General features: G+C 34.2%; 2 protein-coding genes across 2 annotated transcripts; one reads left to right on the forward strand and one right to left on the reverse strand.

The window, feature by feature from the left end:
* The first annotated feature begins 7,314 nt into the window (after positions 1-7,314).
* LOC130726988 (UDP-glycosyltransferase 76F1-like) lies at positions 7,315-10,276 on the forward strand. Its single transcript, XM_057578306.1, has 2 exons — positions 7,315-7,992; positions 8,962-10,276. Exons 1-2 carry the CDS (start codon positions 7,509-7,511, stop codon positions 9,858-9,860), a joined length of 1,383 nt encoding a protein of 460 aa, XP_057434289.1. The 5' UTR covers positions 7,315-7,508; the 3' UTR covers positions 9,861-10,276.
* An 859-nt stretch (positions 10,277-11,135) lies between these two features.
* Positions 11,136-14,779, reverse strand: LOC130726989 (uncharacterized). The gene is made up of 3 exons (XM_057578307.1): positions 14,202-14,779; positions 13,587-13,961; positions 11,136-11,913 (listed from the first exon to the last, which is right to left on the reverse strand). Exons 1-3 carry the CDS (start codon positions 14,493-14,495, stop codon positions 11,275-11,277), a joined length of 1,308 nt encoding a protein of 435 aa, XP_057434290.1. The 5' UTR covers positions 14,496-14,779; the 3' UTR covers positions 11,136-11,274.
* Between the last annotated feature and the right edge of the window lie 6,361 nt (positions 14,780-21,140).

Here is a 21,140-nt window from a genome sequence, read left to right on the forward strand (position 1 = left end):
ACAAAATTTAAATTTATAATTTATAGCTCACAAATGAAAGAAACGGTATTTTTAAGAGAGGTTTCTGAAAGAAATATTGATCTTGATTTTTTGGAAATGGTTTTTTTTTTGTATTTTATGAAATTTTTGGATGTTTTTGGGTTTTGAAAATAAATGAAAGCAGATTTTTTTTGAATTTGTATGGTTGAGATGAGATTAAAACATGTATTTGTAACAAAAAAGGAGGAAACTAACTAAAAATATTAATAAGATATAATAAACGGATAAATGAGGACAAATAAATACATGTCTTTCTCTGTTACAAACAAACACAAAACTGAATCCAATTGATAACATTATCACCAAACAAAAATCAATCTATATATATATTATATATATTAGTAAAGCTCACTTGAGCTAAGTATTAAGTATAAATACACATATGGTAATTAAAAAAAGTATAAATACACATATGTATTAAACCATAAAAGCTCACATACCTTTATATTAAATACATTAAAAAATAAAAAATTTAATAAACTAAAAACTGAAAAAATTGTATTGTAAAAACCTATTCAACTACTTATATTAAATAACAACATTCATAGACTTAAAATTGACTTGAGCTTTGCATTTGACAAATTTAAAAAATCAAAATAAAAAGCAAAATAAGATTTATTAATAAATAATTTAGATAAAATACTTTTAAAATAAAAAAATTTCTATCAATATATATCTATCTATATTGTACTTGGGGCTCTTATTTCCCAAAGTAATTATTAGTAAAGCTCACTTGAGCTAAGTATTAAGTACAAATATATGTGAGAACTTACATACATTAGTAAAAAAATTGGTGTTTTAATGGAATAGCTTAGTGAGTGAATGAACGGGTAGTGAAAACTTGTGCACTAATGATTTCAGTTTTAAACTTAATAAATATCAAATGTATAAGCAAAAGAGTAACATCCATGCCAAAAGTGTAACAGACCACAAAGTTATATCTGCAAATGGTTTTAGCACAGTACCTTAAATTAAAATCAAATTTAATGTTAATTTTAAATTAATATCAATTTAGTCCAAGAAAAAAAAAACTATTAACAATAAAGCATACTTCCGCCAAAATTAATCTTGATATGCAATGGTCTTAGTTTGCTGTCCAATTTTGTACACGAATATATGTCTATTTTTCTTAAACTCACAAACTCTTAGAATTCCTTAACATAGTAACTCCGAAGAAAAACTAACATTAAATTAAAAATAGGAGCATGATGGCAATACCAGTGTCAAAAACTGAATAAAATTGTTAATGTCAGGAGGCTATTCAACTATCTACATTAAATAAATAAAAAATGAAATGTATTATATTGAACCATGCATCTATTATATCTCTATATAAACAAACCAGTGAAATCACTCACAACTCAAATTATTCATATTTCTTAGACTTCAGCTGCTGGTGAGAAAAAATGACAATTGTCTCTAACTACTTCAACAAGTATGTCATTTTTAATTATTTTAGTTAATTTCAAAATTGCTTTTTTAAATTACTCATTCTTATTTCTTTATTGCAGGAGAAAGATCATCAACAATAACAAGAAACACACATTACTTAGTGATATATCCCCGTTGCAGATGATTGGAAAATAAAACTGTGAGTTTCACATATATGGTAATTTACTAAATAATTCTTCTCATTCAATTGAAATCATACAAATATATCATCATTTCTATATTTATATGACACAAATCAGTAACAAAGTGTGAGCCACATAAATTTATATATGCACTAGAAAGATAAGTGTAAAATGTAGTACTCATTATATTCTTGATAAGAAATAGGAATCTTTCACTCCTCAATATTGTCATATTATGGAAAAAAAAATAGCAACTTAATCATTCAAAGGGAACAAATGACGTCCATCCTGCAGTTAGATAGAATCTATTTTTATGTTCGTGAAAGTGATTTTAAAAGAACTTCTATGCCACCAGCAATGGTAAACAACCACATCAATCTTGATAAAAAAAAATTAGCACAACTGATAACATCATTGCAACGACTAAATCAATATTAGAAAAAAAAAAGTAGACTACCACGTTCATTTCAATACTAATCTAATTAAGTAATTAAATTTCTTTTATATAAAAAAAAACTACTCTCATTTCAATCTCAATAGAAATCTACCTATTTTTTCTTCCGATGAAGCAAAAAAAAAAATCTACCTTTTTGATCTTTTTTTCCCTTATTAGAGAAAGAAAGTGTGAGAATATCATAACTCAATTATATTTAATTATACATATATTCTAAATATTCTTCTAAATAATAGCTTTCTTACCTTTCTGCAAATTTAAATATTACAATTAAAAAATACAAATTAAAAACGGACCCGTGCAACGCACGGGTTTAATTTCTAGTTTAAATAGTATAAGATATTCACCTACACATAAAAATAACATCATCCAAAAAAGGCCCCTCCAAAAAATTCTAATTACAATATTGTAAACTAAATACTAAACAAAAACTGAAAATAACACAAATAATTACAAAAATTAGGGGATGGCTATTAGTGCATTCTTGAACAGTTCCAGAACTTGTGAAGGGAAAAAAATTGTAATTTGCATCAGGAATGATGTGGGAAAAAAAAATTATCCACAAAAATAACTTAAACTAAAAAAGATATATATATATATATATATATATATATATATATATATATATATATATATATATATATATATACTCACCCATATCAGTTTTTTAGATGTTTCCTTCCATCCCTTTCAATTCCATCTTCTGAATGTCATATACTCATATACCAGCCAATATTCTGTTCACAAGGCCCACAAAAATCTTGGTTACCAGAGTGGAAAAAGCACTTGACTGTGTCAAATAGAGAAAATAGGAAGATGAAGTTCTAGAGAGAAAGAGGAGATTGGTTACCTGCAGAGTGGAGGAGGAGTAGTGCTTCTTGTCTCGAGGCTTTGCTTTTGTTCAGAGAAGGTACTAACTAGACGCGTTTAGTTTGGAGAGTTTGTGTGCTCTTCTTAGTCCTACACGGTCTTTGCCTGCTGTGCAAATCTGGCCTTTCCCTGCTTTTTCTCTTTTAAGAAGAGCCAATATTAATATAATGAAAGCTTCCTTGTCTCTTGTTGCAGGAGAGATAAGTCTGCATTGAACTACTATTATGAATGTTGTCAAAATGAAATTCAAGTCTCTTTCATGAATGCACGTAACTGCAACAAAACAGGGTTCCATCCCTCTCATTTTCCTCTTCCATGCTCTCTTCTTTTGCTTTGGCTTTCCCACCTTTCTTACACATCTGCAACTTGCTCTATTTAGTTCGTATCACCCATCACGTGATATAGCACCTCTTTTACTTTTGCAGCTCGTTGACTCATTTTTACTTTTGCCATTTTTTTATTTTTTTTGTTTGTTTAAAGGAGGTAATAATAATAATAATAGGTGTTTGATGTGGTACATTACTTCAGGTCAAGGTATGATACCCTAAATGAGTTAGCATAGTAATAAAATCTCATGTATTACATGAGTCAGCAATTATATTTTCTCAATAATATACCTTCAGATTAATGACGTCGATTAGATAGGTGTTAAGTCTCTCCCTTGATTGAAATCATGTCGCTCAGACTCAATGTTAGGGTCGAGATTCACTGCAACCTCTGCAAGGTCGTGATGGACGTCAACAAATATTGTCGGGGACAGTTGAGCTGCCCAATGAATGAGAGTACTATTGGGACTAGAATTATAACATTGAGAATTATAAATTCCTTTACAACATGTCATTAGTGATTAGTCTATTAAATCACCTAATGTGGGTTAGTGGGTATCACACCAAAAAAAAATGTGGGTACCATAGAATTAATAATAATAATAATAATAATAATAATAATAATAATAATAATAATAATGGAAAACGAAATATATATATATATATATATATATATTCACATGAACTAAAACTAAAAATGAGTAAGGTAAAAAAAAATAAGACAAATAAAATTGGGTGCTGAAAATATTATATGTGAATAGTATAAGTGTAGGTATATGAAGTCACCACCAATTTATTTACGGAAATTGAAACCCTCAAAATGATTAAAAAATATATAGGTGGTCATTAAAGTTCTGAATCTAAGAGAGGGATAGCACCCGCACGAGGCAGGGACGAGAGTGCCTTCTCGCTCTCCATCCCCACATTTTTCTTTAATCCCCGCCCCCATTCCTCGTGGTAAAGGTGAATTTTGATCTCATCCCTGTTCCCTATCTCCCCACATATCCCAACAGGGATCCCGAATATATATATCATTAAAATTTTAAATTAAATATGTAAAATACATAAATTAATTTAATAAATACAAGTTTTTTTATGGACGAATGTTAGTTGTTAATCATGTGATAATGCAACTAAATCAATATATAACAAAGTTCAAATAAAATTAAATGAAATTCATGAAGTTTACAAAATAAAAAATATAAAACATAAAGTATTAAATTCAACTAATCTAAAATTGGAAGTGTAAAACTCAAAATATTTTCTCGAGCATTATAACTCAAAATATTCTCTTGAGCATGGATCATGGATGGTTTGAAGATTACTTTTTGTAGTCATCTTGAAAAAATGGTTTGAAGCTTACATTGCATGTTGCTAGAGGTCATGGATGCTAAGACTTTGTGCTCTCTCACCCTCTCTCCCAAATTAATCCTGTGCTGTGTTTGGTGACCAAATTAAATGAATCAAATAATAAAAGTAATTTTAAATTTTTATGTTAATTCACTTAGTTGCTTATTTTTCTTGCACAAGTAATAAACATGTATACAAAAAGATAAATTCAATTTAAAAAAGTACGTACGCGCGTACTCTTGTACAGTTTGCCATCATTTAGTAGGAGCTGAAGTTTCTTTTCTTGGATTGATCCTTTTTGATATTTTCATGCAACTCCAACATGTTACCCACACCTCTTCACAACAAAGTAATTGCTGTGCTTTTTTTACACATTAATGTCAAGCATCAAGTTTCCTCGTTGCTAAGAAAATCTTGATCGGAAGATATGCTTTTTTCATATCTTGACAAAAACTACACTTGACCAACAACATTTAATATTTCTTTTCATTAGTTCCCATGAATTCAATTTTTTAGATAGTGACAGATCTCTCTTAATTAAGCACATGAGGGTCACATAATTTTATGTAGGATAAATGCATATCTCACATATAAACTTATCTTATCTTAGAGCATCTCAAATGGTAGGATCTTATTTTAGGACTTAACTCACTTTTTGTGGGTCCAGACTGCCACATAGGATTTAAGACACTCATAAGGTCCCCATACACATTTTACTCCAGTGGTTGAGATCTTATTTTACTTTTAACTTGACCCACAGTACTTAATATATTTATATTATTTATTTCTCACCCTATTTTTCATTTTGGTTCTGGTATTGAAGGAGAGAGAAAAAAATATTATTTAATTTAAGATCTCAGATTTGAGAGTACCTGAGCTAAGACACGGATCTTAACTTTTGCTAAGATCTCATGACATGTAAGATAACTCCAATGGTGAGATTTAATAAGATATGGATCTTATTTTAAGATCTCAAAATAAGGACTCCATTGGAGATGCTCTTATACTCTCTCCGTTCCTGTTTATAAGAACCAAATAGAAAGTGCACTTGGTCTTTTTTATAAGAACTAACTTGAAGTTTGTGGAGAATTAATTATTTTTGGACAAAAATGCCCTTATTTAATTGAATTTCTCTCTCTTTTCACTTGCTATAGCATTAATGATGCATAAAAATTAAGAATAATGGGTGGAGGGTAACTTTGGAAAGTTGATATAAATTGAGAACAAATTTAATGCAATTATCTAGATTAACTAAATTTCTTAAAGGGTGTGAAGTGGTTGCTTGGTTCTTATATTAAGAAACGGAGGGAATCAAGAAATAGACACTTCTATAAATGTTACTCCCTTATGTTTTGCCTTTCTTGATTTTTTTTCTCTCATACTATTATTAGTAGGTCGACGACATCATATTTTATTATAATGATTTTTTAGTAATTTTGAAATCTAACTTTTACCTCATGAATTAAATCCATTCTGGAAATGTTTTATTTTCTACTTCAACCGAAATGTTATGAATTAGGAGATGAGCTATGCTAGAGCAAAGTTGGCCGGAGGGAGGCGGTGGCCGGAAAGGAGGCTCCAGGATGTTTGATCAAGTACTTGGGAGGCAAAGAATGATGAGTTTCAAATAATTCATTACGATCTTATTCGGTTTTTGTCAATGGTCTGGCGGATGGGGTGACACGAGCAATGGTGGGATCAATCTTTGCGAAGGTTGGAGGATTGCGTAGTGTTTTTGTTCAGAGGAGGTGGAGGATGGGTAGACGGTTGAGATTCGGTTTCGTATGCTACAACTCGAATCAAGAGGCAGATCGAGCAATTCAAATGTTCAATGGTTTAAAATTGAAAAGAGCTTATCTGGTGGTTAAGAAGGCAATGTATCAACACTCAAAGGTGAAGGCAAACTCAGTTCCTATGAATGTCCTTGATAGCAAGAAATTCATAATGCGTGGAAAGTTTGGAGGCCAAAGATAGTTAAGCCAGATATGGATCGCGTTCCTATTGATTTATTGACTCCATCTCTCATTTTGTCTTTCCTATTTCTATCTTCCCTATCTATCATATGCACATCATATAATTCATTTCCTCTCTTCTCTTGCAATTCCTATATTTATCTTTATATGGCTTAAATTGTATCACGAAAGTATCCCATTGCCGATCGTCCTCCCAAAGTTTTGAGATCACATTAAAAAAATAAAAAGACATTTCTCAACAATTCACTATAAGTGAGATATTGAACCTTGTACCAAATGCTAATAAACTCCTAATTGGTGTACCGGAGTTTGTTGGTGTTCTTAGGCACCGTTTGGACACACAGCTTAATTAAGCACTTATTCATAAGTTATTTTAAAATATTTATTAAAATAAATTGAAAATAAGCTATATATAAGCATAAGCTCTTTTTCATAAGCTACGCTATCCTGAGTAGCTTATAAAAATAAGCTCAAAACAGATTAAGTTGTTTGCATAAGCTCTTTCAAACACCAACATAAGAGCTTTTGCTATCAAATAAGCTCTTCCAAACAGGTCTTGATCCAAACATGTTTTGAGACATGGAGATCCACGTTTAAGGCTTTGATCCAATTTTGGAACTCAGATCCACATTTTGGATCCGCAACCAAACACACACTAACTTGAATTGGAGTTTATTTTTTCTTCTTGTTTTTCATGCCTTCCGAGTCCAAATTATCACATTTCTTTCTTTCCTATTGGAGGTTTGATGGAAATTTGGTGCAAGTTAACATCAGCACATCAGACAAAAACCATCTCGTCCTACACATTCTTTGAAGAAATCAATTGTTGTATTGTTCTTTGTTAAACCCCTCCCTATCCTCTGTAATTTTCATTACAGAAAAAAAAATCCAAATTTTCCTCTGACATAACATAGCAGCATCAATGGAGGAAAAACATGAAGGGAAAGGACACAGGTTAATCCTGATGCCAACACCATTCCAAGGTCACATAACACCCTTACTCCAACTCGCTCAAATCCTCCACACAAAGGCTGGTTTCTCCATCACCATCATCCACACCATCTTCAACTCCCCTGACCCATCTTCTTATCCTCACTTCACCTTCCACCCCATCGCCGACGGCTTATCGGAAACCGAAACCGCCACGCTCGATGCGCTGCACCTCACCGACCTCATCAACATCAGATGCAGACACCCTTTGAAGGATTGCTTGGCTACGTTGTTGTCCCAGGTTGATCAAGACCCTGTTGCTTGCTTCATTGTTGATGCTGCGCTTTATTGCACGCAAGGTGTTTGTGATGAGGTTCAGCTTCCTCGTCTTGTGCTTAGGACTGGTGGAGCTTCCTCTTTTCTTGTCTTTGCCTCTTTCCCTCAATTGAGAGAAAAGGGGTACCTCCCCATTCAAGGTGGGTGGCTTCTTCAACATTCATAATCAATTAATCTTACATACCCTTTTCCTCAAACATGATTAGTTCCATGTTCCATATTGATATGGTATCTGTCTCTGTTTCTCATTAGAGAATTTCCATCTCTGTTGATGTTTTTATTGGGTTTAGGCTATGATAGTTAGGGTAAATAGCTTATGGAAATATGAGCTTACTTATTCATAAGTTAGTTTGAGAAACTTATGGAAATAAGCTTGAAATAGGTCATATATAAGCATAAATTCGTACTCCTAAGCTAATTTGAATAACTTATGAAGATAAGCTCAAAACAACTTATAGATAGCCCGCAAGTTATTTACATAAGCTCTCACAAACACTTGCGTAAGCGCTTATGCTATAAAATAAGCTCAAATAATCTATTCCAAACAGGGTCTTAGTTTTTTCCAAGGGATAGATTAGAAGGGTAAATTTTGGAATTATAACAACTAATTGGAAAATTAATGGTTGTGTTAATCACAATCTTAGTGTTATCCTTGTGCTTTATCTTCTGAGATGCACTCGTCAGTTTAGATTGGGAAACAACACCAGAATGCTATGTCTGAGGGGATGGATTTTCCTGTGAAGAAGGAAAGGGACCTTTTTATCAGTAAAGCAATAGACTATTATAATTTTTAATCTTTTTTATTATTTTTTTCCAAATACTATATATTTATTTCAATTCAAAAATAGAAACATTTCCTACTATCCTTTCCCCCTCACAAAGCTTGGGCATAAACATTTTTTGCAGGGTTGGATTCTCTCACAATTTAAAATTGTTCTGTTTTGTTTGCTTTGTTTACTCTACTCATGTAGTTCTGCTCTCTTGTTTTTGTGATAAAACATGTAATTTTGCTTTTATGATTTATTTATTTTTCAATGTGCAATTGGAAGCAAAATGCACTTGATATGGGAGGGCCTAAGATTTCATATTTACTTCTGTTGAAAATCTAGAATCTCGATTGGAGGAACCTGTGGTTGATCTTCCTCCGCTCAAAGTGAAAGACCTTCCAGAGTTTCATTCACTCCATCCTGAGTTATTTTATGAATTTGTCTGTCGCGTTATTGAAGAATGCAAAAAATCTTCCGGGGTTATTTGGAACACCTTTGAAGAGTTGGAATCATCTGCACTGGCAAAACTGGGCCAAGAATTTTTGATACCAATATACCCTATAGGCCCTTTTCACAAATACTTTCTTGCAGGCTCAAATTCCACTAGCTTGTTGACCCCAGACAAAAGCTGCATCTCTTGGTTAGATACACAAGAACATAAAAGTGTTGTTTATGTGAGTTTTGGGAGCATTGTAGCGATAAGCGAAGGTGAGTTCTTGGAGATAGCTTGGGGGCTAGCCAACAGCAAGCAACCATTTCTTTGGGTGGTTCGACCGGGAATAATCCGCGGCTCGGAATGGCTTGAACCATTGCCAAGTGGGTTCCTAGAGAATTCGGGGGGAAGAGGCTGCATTGTGAAATGGGCTCCCCAAGAACAAGTGCTGAAGCACCCCGCAATCGGAGCATTTTGGACTCATTGTGGTTGGAACTCGACTTTGGAGAGCGTGTGTGAAGGGGTTCCAATGATTTGTAGTCCATGTTTTGGAGACCAGAAGGTAAATGCCAAGTATGTGAGTGATGTTTGGAAGGTTGGGGTGCAATTACAGAATAAGCCCGGGAGAGGAGAGATTGAGAAGACCATTAGCAAACTAATGCTTGGGGATGAAGCAAACGAGATTAGAGGGAATATCTTGAAGTTGAAAGAAAAGGCAAATGTTTGCTTGAGTGAAGGTGGTTCCTCTTACTGTTTCCTTGATCGCTTGGTTAGTGAAATATTGTCGCTGAAATCTTCTGCATCTTGAGCTCATTGATGCTAATTCAGAACTCTGTTTACATTCAACCACATGCAATTGGTTGGAGGAAGTAGGAGTAGCCATATTATTATAATTGGATCGCAAATATAATAATGTGGGGAACTGGGACAGTCCCTCCAACATATAACTTTCCCATGGTTCGAAATTGTGTCATCACCTGTTCGAGGATCTAGTGTGTCTATCACTAGATCAACACTTTGTTTGTAAATGCAGATATAGCATGTGAATATTGGCAACCATTGCTCTTTCCTTGTATACAGTTCAATGATGAGTGTTTCTTCACTTTTCTCAATTCACATGTATTGTACTCTTACTCTCTATTTGCATATATTCTGTTGAGCTTTATTTTGTAATATATACTTGAGTTTAATTTTGTAATGTATACTGTTAATATTCTCTTAGCATGTTTGGATCTGTTTATTTTTTGTAGAATCATTTCTGTCATTCGAAAGCTGCTCAATGAAGTTTTTCTTTAGAATTGCTTTTGGCTTTAGAATCAATTATTGAAGGATTTCTAAACATGCTACCTGTAAGATATGATGTGTGTTTGCTTCAGTTGAGACGTAAGTACTGAGGCAGTATAAGTGAAAGCAGAAATCCCTCGCAGGATTTTCTTTAATCTAAGACCACTTGTTTAATTAAGAGGTTTGAATCTCTTACCAACACATGCATTTATGTACCACTTGTTTGAAGAAGGATAGGGAAAAATTGAAAGCTAAAATTTTCCTGCATTTATTATTTCACTATATGTGAATGTCTTAGGTTGTATACCAGTTGTTTGTTGATTTGAAAGCTAAACTCATCATGCTTTCATTATTTCCCTCAACCAGAACAATAATTATGTACGGAATAAAAGAACAAAATAACAGTCCTATGGTACCAATTCTTGTAGCATCAAATAGATTCAAGTTGACAAGAAACATCCAGTAAAATTGTTCGCTTGACTGCTTTTTGTTTGAACCATTTCTGCAGTTGGCTTTAAAGACACATAATTCAGGAATAGTAATTTTTCTTGGTGAATATGTTTCATTGAAGATCCCATATGTTAAGGACTGGAAAACTTATAGGTAGATATAATAACGTTTCCAGGAATAGCAAATTGAACTTGATTTTAGACATGTGATCATAGCCGCGAAACTCATTTAAGAAGCAGTTGCAGCCAGAAATCAGATTGTTGGAAGCACTCTGAAACTTATTTACATTGACATCATAGATGAATGTAGCCCTTTGACTTTTCAGTATACTTCTGATGTCTAAGTTAAATTATGACCAAAAAAAGTATCCATTGAGTACTGAAAGTTGTTCTGTCTTGTACTTTGCAGCTAGGAATCATGTTAATATTATAGCTCAACTACAAACCTGATGGTGTATTTACAAAAATGATGCAGCCCAAAGTTTTATTTTACAAATCTTCATCACTCTCACTAGTACCTGAATCATCCAAGTTCACTGCTGCAACTTTGGAAGCACTAATCCTAAAAGAAGCAGAACGAATCTTGTAAGGTAACTTAGCATTATTGGTTTCAACCACCACCCCATTATCACACCCTTCTTTCTCTTGCTCCCTCTTCAAATCACTCGGAGGCAAGAAACAATCAATAGACAACCCTTTAACATTAAAATCGACTTCCTCAATTTCCCAAACCTCTTCCATTCGCGTCCTCGAATGCGTCTCAGGGCCCTCACCGAACCGGAACAACGACACCCTCGTCTTCCCAGAATGGGCTACCTGAATGCCATCCACGGTTCTGTAGTCTTGTATTAAGGATTCCATGTTGGTTTCCCAGTATATAGAATCAGTCTCGGAGGACTTGAGTTTGAGCAAGTGGGAGTCTTCTAGCTGAATCAATAGACCTGTTCTCTGGCTGAAATAGCCCCACACCGTGTGGCGAACGATCTCGACGTTGCTGTTGCTTCTTGCCCGCAGTGATGATGGCTCTGCTTCGAGTTTTAGGATGAAACAGTCTTCCTTGTTCACTGTTTTCTCTCCTATGCAGGTTGAGCTGCTGAATAGATTAGCTGTGGACCTTGGATCAAGACCCTGTTAAAAATATGAGAATTTAAGGCATTAGTCTTAAATTCATCATCAAATTGTGAATTATGCTGTTGAATTTTGTTGAAGTTGCTTAAGTTAGAAACAAAGAGTTCATTTTGTGAGCAAAAACAGTGACCAACATCTCAACGTGAGTGCTCGCATTAAGCGGTAAACAATTGATTGCAAAATGTGATCAATTTCCACGGCGAGAATCGAACTAAGAAGGAAACAAAACAGGACCAACACACATTTAGCTTACTGTTTTGATTGAGGCCCAAATGAAGATCAATTTTTATCTTTATCCACCAAGAAGAAAATGCCAAACTCAGTTACCTCAAGACTCAAGACTCAAGAGGGTGGGGACAAAAGAATGTAACAGCTTTAAAATGGGATAGAACAGGTTGTCTCGCGGAGGAAAGTTTAAGATATTGTTGACTTATGTTAATGGAACTTCTAAATTGGAAAACAATTCTTTTTTTGAGACTTTAAACTTTAGGAACAAATTTCTCCGCATTTATCTCTTAGATTGTTGACTTCTATTAAAAATAATACATCAGTTCAGGTGGGGCTAAGGAGGCAAATTTCAATGGAAAAGCAAAAGGTAAGAAAATTAGCTTTTATATATGGTTAGCTAATTCCTTTAGAAAACAAAAACTTTGTTAGTTGGACTTCTTTTCTTTCTTGTTGGTATGTTTTGGTTTGGTAAGCTCACCAGGGACCCCATCCTACCCCACTTTTCTTCTCATGCTATTGGGAGCTAGACTATATGAAAAGTTAAAGATAAAGGAGATTGAAGTGAAAAAACAGCACATGAGAAAACCTGAAAACTAAGAAATAGAAGAAAACAAAATGCAGCAATAGCTTGTTTAGAAATTTCTTTATAATTGATTCCATAGCCAAGATGAACTTGGGAAAATGTTATATTAGTAGCTTTTATGTATCATAATTGATTCTGAAGAAAATTAAGTAATCCAAACATGGTGTGCAATAGGAGCCACAAATAAGGATAGGCGCGTGATCTTCATGACTTTCCAAGCCGCTTTTCTACATGTTTAGAAATTATTCAAAAATTAATTATAAAGTCAAAATTTATTTTGGAAAAAAAAGAAGTTCATTCATATTAACTATCTCAGCAATTTCTTGCTAGTGCAGTGGTTATGTCCTTTACGAGGATATGAAGAAACTTGAGAGAGTTTACGATTGGGGAGGAGAATCTTAATCTCGAACAGTTAGGTTGACATTCTACTTTATTTTTGTGTGTTTCCTTTTTCAACTCCCAAACAACCATGAAAATAAAATGAAAAAGAAAACACACGGTTGAGAGTTGAGACTTTAGACTTTAGACTTTAGACTTTAGAGGGCCCTTTGGCCTATTCATATTGGTCAGAGGAACCCACTTCCCCAACCTTTAAACATAGTAAGAGAGGCAATTCATACAATTGCCATTGAAATCAGTGAAATATGTCATCAAGTAGAATCATTCATTTTTCACCCCACACATATGCTCATATCATAATTAAGCATGCTACTTTGTGTTCTCTTCAAACAATCGCACATCATCAATTTTACTGCGATCATGATTAAGCATGCTCCTAGCTCCTTCATGTCCCATACAAACAAACAATCTACCCCTTTAAACAAAAGAAAAAGCAAAATTGTTGGAATAACCTTTAACATACCTGTAAGAAACGCCTAAGAGGTCTTGGTGGCCCACGAGAAGCATGAGAATGATGCCATGGTGTTTGTCTCCAAGCCACTTTGCCATCACTTCCAGCACTGATCTTGTACCCAGAAACCACAAGCTCTAAGCACCATAACTCTGGCCTCTTCTGCCACACAACAAAACCCCCAACCTCTCCTTTGGTCTGCAAATTCTTCACCTTCATCATCTTTTTATTACTACTCTTCACCCCACCTTCCCCTGCTCCTGAAAACTCTGAAGTCACCATCTTCACCTGCCCCATCGCATACATGCTTTCAATGGAATTCAAAGCCCGTTCTCCTCCCACCGCTGCCACATACTGTTTCAGTATATATTTCGCCATTGAAACCTCCTAAAACATCATTCACAACACACAAAAATCAAAAGGGTATTTTGTTTTCATTGCAAAGATCAAATTATTTTCCAAAACAGAGAAAAAAGAGAGCATTGTTTCAAAAGGGTATTTTGTTTTCATTGCAAAGATCAATTAAAACAGAGAAGAACAGGACATTGTTTCAAAAGGGTAATTTTCTTTCCATCGAAAACAGAGAAAGAAGAACAGAGCATTGTTTTAGCAAATAGTACTACTGACAATGTGTTGGTCTTTAATGCTGCGTGTGATGGGTTGGTTGTCAGGGTTGATAGGTGAAGGAATTAATGGCGCTCCTACAACACCAAGTAAGAGCTGAATCTCTGTGTTCCTTCCTCCTAAAACTGTTGTCATGGATGATCTAGATTCAGCAGCGTGTGGATTCATCCACAACTTCATATTCTGCCAAGCTCTAATGGTTCCACTTTTGTGGATGAGAATCTCCTCAGGGATAGGAACCTCAAGCACCGTTTCAAGCCCATCCTCACGGTCAAGATTGGGACAGAGCTTCTTCATTGAAAAAACAAGAGAATTTAGAAAGTGTGTGTACTTAGATTCTGGACCCAAGTGAAGGACAACAATAAGGGATATATGAGAAAATAACAAGAGGGTCAAGTTGGAGCGTTGTTGGATAGAAAGATAGTAATGGTAGGAACAAGAACAAAAGCAAGTTGCAATGCAAGTATGAGTTGAGTAGAATTGAAATTTGAGTATGAAACTTTGGGAAAAGATTGTGCCAACCAAATTATGTGTGGGACCTGCCCTTATAACGTGGTCCGCTATGTCTATGTCGTGTTTGCACGCCTCTATTATTCACACTACACACTAACTTAATAGGGGACTTAACCTAACTTGTACTTCCATTCTAATATTATTTTAGAGTTTATAATATATGTATCATCCACATAGACAATTCTATTTAAGTTAGGTATAACTTTTATAGGCGTTGTATCCTCTTCATACCAAGTATTTTACGTAGTTGTATTTACAAAAACTCAAATTTGATACCTCTGTTTAAATTTGAATAATCTTGTGCTAGTTGATCTACTCGTTTGTTTAATATTATCCACTTTAGTTTAATTGTTGTTGAAAGTGACTTGTCTATGTAGTTTCATGTTAATCCGTTTTTTTATTTTTCTTTTCCCCAAAGGGAACATGTTGAGTTAGCCTTCCGTTTTTGAAGTGCTTCAAAGTTACCCTCTAATGTCACATTTTAGATGTACTATCATTGTCTGTGTGGTGAAAGAAGTAAAAGTCCCCACTAAGTTTGGTGCTTTGTTAGTCTTTCACATCAACGTTTCTACTTGCCCTAATTGTTCATGTTTTCGGTTCAATTTGTGTCTCCAAAAAAGAGAGTCAAATCTGCTATCACTTCTGTTGAGTAACGGAGGGAACATTAACAATCTGAGTAAAAAGGAAAGTTTTGAGTGAATCACCATTTTGGTCCATGAGAAAGAAGGCCCCGGTCATAATAGTCCCTAGGAATCATTAATGGCTAAAAAAATCCCTGTAAGTCTTAACGTCGGTCATAGTAGTCCCTATTTAAGGTGGGTCGTTAGTCCCTGGGACGGAAAATGCCTATGTGTCACGTTATGTGCCACGTGGGTTTCAATTTGGTCCCCGATATTATCAATTTAGTCCCTGACAGGTTTTTTTGGTAAATTTAATTGAAGTTAAAAAAATAAAAATAGAAAATTCTAATTAAATTTAATTATAATTATGAATTAAAATAATTTAACCACAATCTTGTTTTTTCAATATTCATTATAGTAAAAAAAAAAACCACATCCTTTTTAATATTTATATCTTCAACGTTTTTTCATCATCTTCATCTTCCCACAACAACAAACCCAGAATATTAATTTTATTCACATTCATCATCATCATTCTTTTATCATCTTCATCTCCAACAACCACAAAAACCCAGAAAAATAAATTACTCACCCTCTCACTCACTCAAAACTCAAAAAAATTTACCTAGCCTCCACCGATTCACTCAAAAAACAGAGCATGAGGAATAAGAAACCGGGTAAAGAAACAGAGAAACAGAGCATGAGGAAAAAGGAAAGAAAACAAAGGGGATAAACAATGAAAATGCCACCTCCACCTAATACAACAAAAATTCAGATCTTTCTTCTTGAGCATGTAACCGTGACAGGACCACGGAGCCCCATCACCCTTCTTTCCGCGCCGTCATCAACCTCTCCAACGCTCGCCGTCATCAACCACCAACGCATCTTCTCCGGCGATGAAAAACTCAGATCTGAGAGAACGGAACCCAAATTGGAGACCTTGTGACAGTGGAGAGATGATGTTTCATCCGCAATGGCTGCTGCAGCCGTCCTTGCGGCTGTTGGAGAGCCTTGGGTTAGAGTTTTGGTGATTATCTCGTTCATGGCCTTGGCTATTTATCAGTATTCCAAAACCCTTTCAGCGGGGAAAGAAGTTGAAGAAGTTGGTACACAGGAGAGGAGGCTTCCAATTCCACTTCTTCTTGTTGCTTTAGCTATTGGCTTACGAGTTGCTGCTAAGTGGGCTGGGTATAGGCACTTGACATGGGATTTTGGAGATTCAGAGGATTTGGGGATTTTGATATGGTTCTAGGGTTCACTGATTTTGGAATTTTAAACCCAATTCGAAGGGACTAAAATGATCGATTTAACCCTCTTATAACTTTGTCCTACGTGGCTGAGTCTATGTGTCACTTAACGTTGGTTCCATCCCAGGGACTAACGGCCCAAAGTGGTTAAGGACTACTATGACCGACGGAGACAAACTCAGGGATTTTTTTCACCATTAATGATTTCTAGGGACTAATATGACCGACGCTGACTTTCTCAGGGACCAAAATGGCGATTCACTCGGAAAGTTTTTAGGTGATGAGAACCTTCTCTATAGCCTTCAACTTACTCAGTCAGTCAGTCGAAATACTTATTGAGAATTAAATCATTTAATGAAGAATTATGGAAGTATCTCAATTTCAAAAGTCTGCTGGAGGATAGTAAAGTGTGCCATTCAAATTAATTAAAAGAATATTATGAGGTTGAAACTTGATAAATTTTATGGAACTATTAAATTTCTGAAGAAAAAAAAACACTAAAATTACTACAAAGTTAACCTTATATTACCACTTCTCAAGCACCACCATCAATATCATGTGCTCTTCGGCAAGAACCGCCCTTTAACGGCGGTCGTTGTGAGTCTCAGTAGTCACGATACAAACAACCTTGCCACAACTTCATAGCCACCATCATGTCGCACCATAACTCCATCACCCAACCTCGACCTCATCCAACCAAAACCTAGCGAGCCCCTACCTTCAGGCCAATCACTGTGACAACAAACAAACCCAAGCTCATTAACACGCCATACTTCCTATATAGCCGACTTTGAAGAAACATTGTCGTGCCTCAAAGCTTTTGTCACATCTCTTTCATGAGTCGTGCCTGAAGTCATCACTTTTAGAGTCATCGCGCCGTGCAACCTCTCTCTCTCTCTCCCTCTCATGTTCTATCTATTTCATTTTCCCTCTAGAGGTTTTTTCTCTCATATTTAGAAAAAGGGACGTGTTTGGGCTCGCAGCCGGTGACATACACGACATTCTAGTGGTGCAATGTGTTGGCGAGAGAGGGTTGAAAGAGGTATGGTGGTGGTTATGGAGTTGGCAGTGTCGTCAAAGGTGGCACTACAAAAAAACACTAATTATTGACAGCCAAAAATCCTCAGTAATGTAGCTTAATGGACGACCCGTATATATTGGCCTTGTCTGAAAATATTACTGAGAGATTCTAAAAAGTCGTCGCTAATTAACCGAAGGCTTTGAATGTTACTAATTTACCGAAAGCTTTGTTCATTGCTATGTTAACGACACATGTAGTCGTCGATAATATAATGATGGACAAAGCTGGTGTAAATTAACGACAGTCATGGATATCGGTAATAAACTAGATTGGACGGAAAAAAATCTCTTCATTGATAATTAAGGATGGCCAAACTTTGCGCGGCCCAACCTGACCTTTGACCCGTCATATGCCAAATTTTAATATACTCACATTCATTCTCTTCTTAATTTGAATCCACATTGTAAAGCAAATACAATAAAAGGCAAACAAGATTCAAACCACAAGACCCAAATTATTCTAGTGATTGGCCAAAACAACATTCCAATAACCAAAGAATTCCTCAATGTAATCGAAGGCAATGCTTTTTCAGTCGTAGCAGACTGCTAGCAGTGTATGGCATTGCCTACACCCAAAATGTTGTAGTGTTTTAAAAATTATTTCTAAATTATATGTTTTCAAATACGTAAAACTAAACTAGAAACTCTAATAGGCCAGGTATGAGGGGTTAAATCCTCTCACACAAATTCTTTAATTATAAGTGACTATTTAGAATGAGTTTGATACTTTGGTTAACAAGTAAACAACCAGCATCGGGGGAAAGAAAGAAAATCGAAACAACCTAATTAAAGAGGGTAAGAAAAAATTAATTAAGGGGATAATCCACACGTCAAATACCTTATACAATGACATACACTTCTTTTATAAGTATTACAGCCTCCCCTAGAGAACAAGAAAATTAACTAAAAAACTAGATAAGATCATGCTTATCCATGTGACACACTACATTTTAACCAAAAGAAAATGATATACACACAAACATGAACATGCATGTGTGTCCCATTCCAAATTCCACATAAGATAGGTAGCTAGGCGAATGAATGCAACTAACATTCTGATTGTAAATTGGATTGATGAAGATTAACACCCACGGCCACGGATGGTAGGAACAAATGAATCTATCCATGTCTCCAAAATTTGGCAGGGGCATAACCATGTGAGCTGTGCCCTGATCCCTTCAATCCACAAAATCATTTAAGTGGTCCATACGCGAACCGACACGTGTCCGGTTTAGCGGACGAGGATGTGCTAACCGACAACTTAAGATGGTGTCGTTTCCAATCATGCCATGCACGTTCTCATCAAATTCATTATTGCCGACGCATATATATAACAATTTCTTGTCATTGGGATAATTCTTATTATTTTTTCAGGTGCACTGCATACAACTGAAAAAAATTTGTAGTATTTGTTAAGCATAATGGTTTCTTTAAATATATTATTTCTCTTAAGGTTGTCTTGCTCTGCCTTCTGTGAAATCTCCATAGATTTACATAATATGCTCAGCACACGTAGCAAATTATATGCGCCCACCCAAACACGAATAATACCTTGTGCTAGTACTTGTTTTTTCTTGGAATAAATTATGATCTTGAATGCATATTCTTATCCATTATACACATTTATCGCTGTGGTACTCAAAGTAATTGAGAATATTGCAATGTGACTTCAAAAGGAAAAGAAGACATGAGTAGTTCATGATGTTAAGCAAGATCAAGTAGGATTAGAAATTGATAATTACGTTAAGACAATATTAAAACTTTTGTGGGGGAAATAGTGAAAATTGAATTGAAAATAAATGTATGAAATAATTTAGCATGACTATTTAATTTAAATAAAAAATTGATATTAAGTATATCCTAAAAAATTAAAATGATAACAAAATTTGAATTTATATTAAAAATAATAGTCGCAATTATAAAATAAAAATATGTTAAAGATGAATTTCAAAACAAACTTAAAATTTAAAATTTAAGAAGTATTTAAATTTAAATAATTAATTTCACTTAATATGGAGTCAACCACGGTCTTCCTTGTTTACATCCTTGTATTTGGATGTTATAGAGTAGTTTTTTGCCTGTCTTTTATTTTCCTACTGTAACAAAAAAACATACTCTTATAAGTGAGAGAAAAGAGAGAGAGTAAACTTTTTTTTTACTAATGCTCACGATGCTAAATTATATTATCTAATGTTGATTCTAGATAAAAATTTATATGTAAAATCAATTCAAACAATTTAGGAGGTACGTTGAGTAAATGTTCAAACTGATGTATAATTGTAATCATGTCTACACAAAGATTCAATGCATTATGAGAATCTTGATGAGTAATAAAATGTCACGTGGTCAGCATAGATGTTGATAAATTTGAAGCCGGCGTAACACCCACAAGACAAGCGCCAAATCCGCCAATTAGTGACTAATTGTTAATGATATGATTCTTTTTCGGTGACATTAATCATATATAGGATCCTAATTGCTCACTTCTTCACCCTCAAGTTAACTACCCTTTTTGTCGTACTAAGCCTATATTTAACTTCATTTAACCGACTGTGTTTAATTTCCGTTAAGCTTGTCTAAAATAAATTAGTTAGGGTGCATTCTTAACCCTTCCTGTATCAGGCATCTAGGTTATTTTATCCTAAAATTAATCTTTAGTATAGGAAAAATTGTTTCAAGTTTATCATTATTTCATCACCATTCCCTTTATTATTTAGTAAGACATTAATTACTCTTATTTTATTTGAAACATTACACTAATATCCTTTGAGATTTATCATTTGTGCATTGATTTCTTTTAAAATTTATTATTATAACACTCAATACTCACTATTGTTCTAAATAATATGTGAAGAAAAGGAGATTAATGTATTTTGTAAAAATAGATGGAAGATTAATATTATAATGCGAAACTTCAAGAAAACTGAGTGAAATTTTCCCTTACAAGCAGGGTGACCATCACAGACAAATCTTCTAGCCAATACTACCTTTGTTCCTATATAATTATCCAGAGAGAAGAAAAACACAAATTAAGGAATGCAATTAATTTTGTTAATTTTCATGAAAATATTATTTATTTTATTATTTCACCCTTTAGAATACATTTTATATTTTCTCATTTATTGTTCCTGCAATGACATTTCTTGGAAAAACATCATTTAATGCTTTTTTAAAACTCTAAGTTGATTATACAGGAACAATTTTTTTTTTTTGCAATAAGGAACGAAGTTAGTAGTATAATATTTTACAATCTTACCTAGTTTAATATTTTACATATTCATAATGAATCTTGTGAGTTTTGTGCTTGACACAAAAAACTTTGGTTCTAATGTATAATTTTTTGGGAGAGCTTATTGTTACGCTTCAAGGTCAAATTCCTCCGGGACTTACACGTTTAGAAACTTTTAGAATGTTTGTTTTTGAGGTAAATATATTTTTATCCCATTTTTTATATTATTTGTGTAGTTTATTTACTTTAGTAT

The sequence above is a fragment of the Lotus japonicus genome, chromosome 6, assembly GCF_012489685.1.
Source record: "Lotus japonicus ecotype B-129 chromosome 6, LjGifu_v1.2".
Taxonomy (NCBI): Eukaryota; Viridiplantae; Streptophyta; class Magnoliopsida; order Fabales; family Fabaceae; genus Lotus; species Lotus japonicus.

Bases quoted from the DNA above. Each gene is read 5' to 3' on its own strand.
- LOC130726989 (XM_057578307.1), bottom strand. From the start codon at position 14,495: ATGAAGAAGCTCTGTCCCAATCTTGACCGTGAGGATGGGCTTGAAACG. The intron at 13,962-14,201 runs GTCAGTAGTACT...ATGATGTTTTAG, and splicing joins GCATTAAAGACCAACACATT to GAGGTTTCAATGGCGAAATA. The intron at 11,914-13,586 runs GTATGTTAAAGG...TATTTTTAACAG, and splicing joins CTCTTAGGCGTTTCTTACAG to GGTCTTGATCCAAGGTCCAC.
- LOC130726988 (XM_057578306.1), top strand. From the start codon at position 7,509: ATGGAGGAAAAACATGAAGGGAAAGGACACAGGTTAATCCTGATGCCA. The intron at 7,993-8,961 runs GTGGGTGGCTTC...TTGAAAATCTAG, and splicing joins GGGGTACCTCCCCATTCAAG to AATCTCGATTGGAGGAACCT.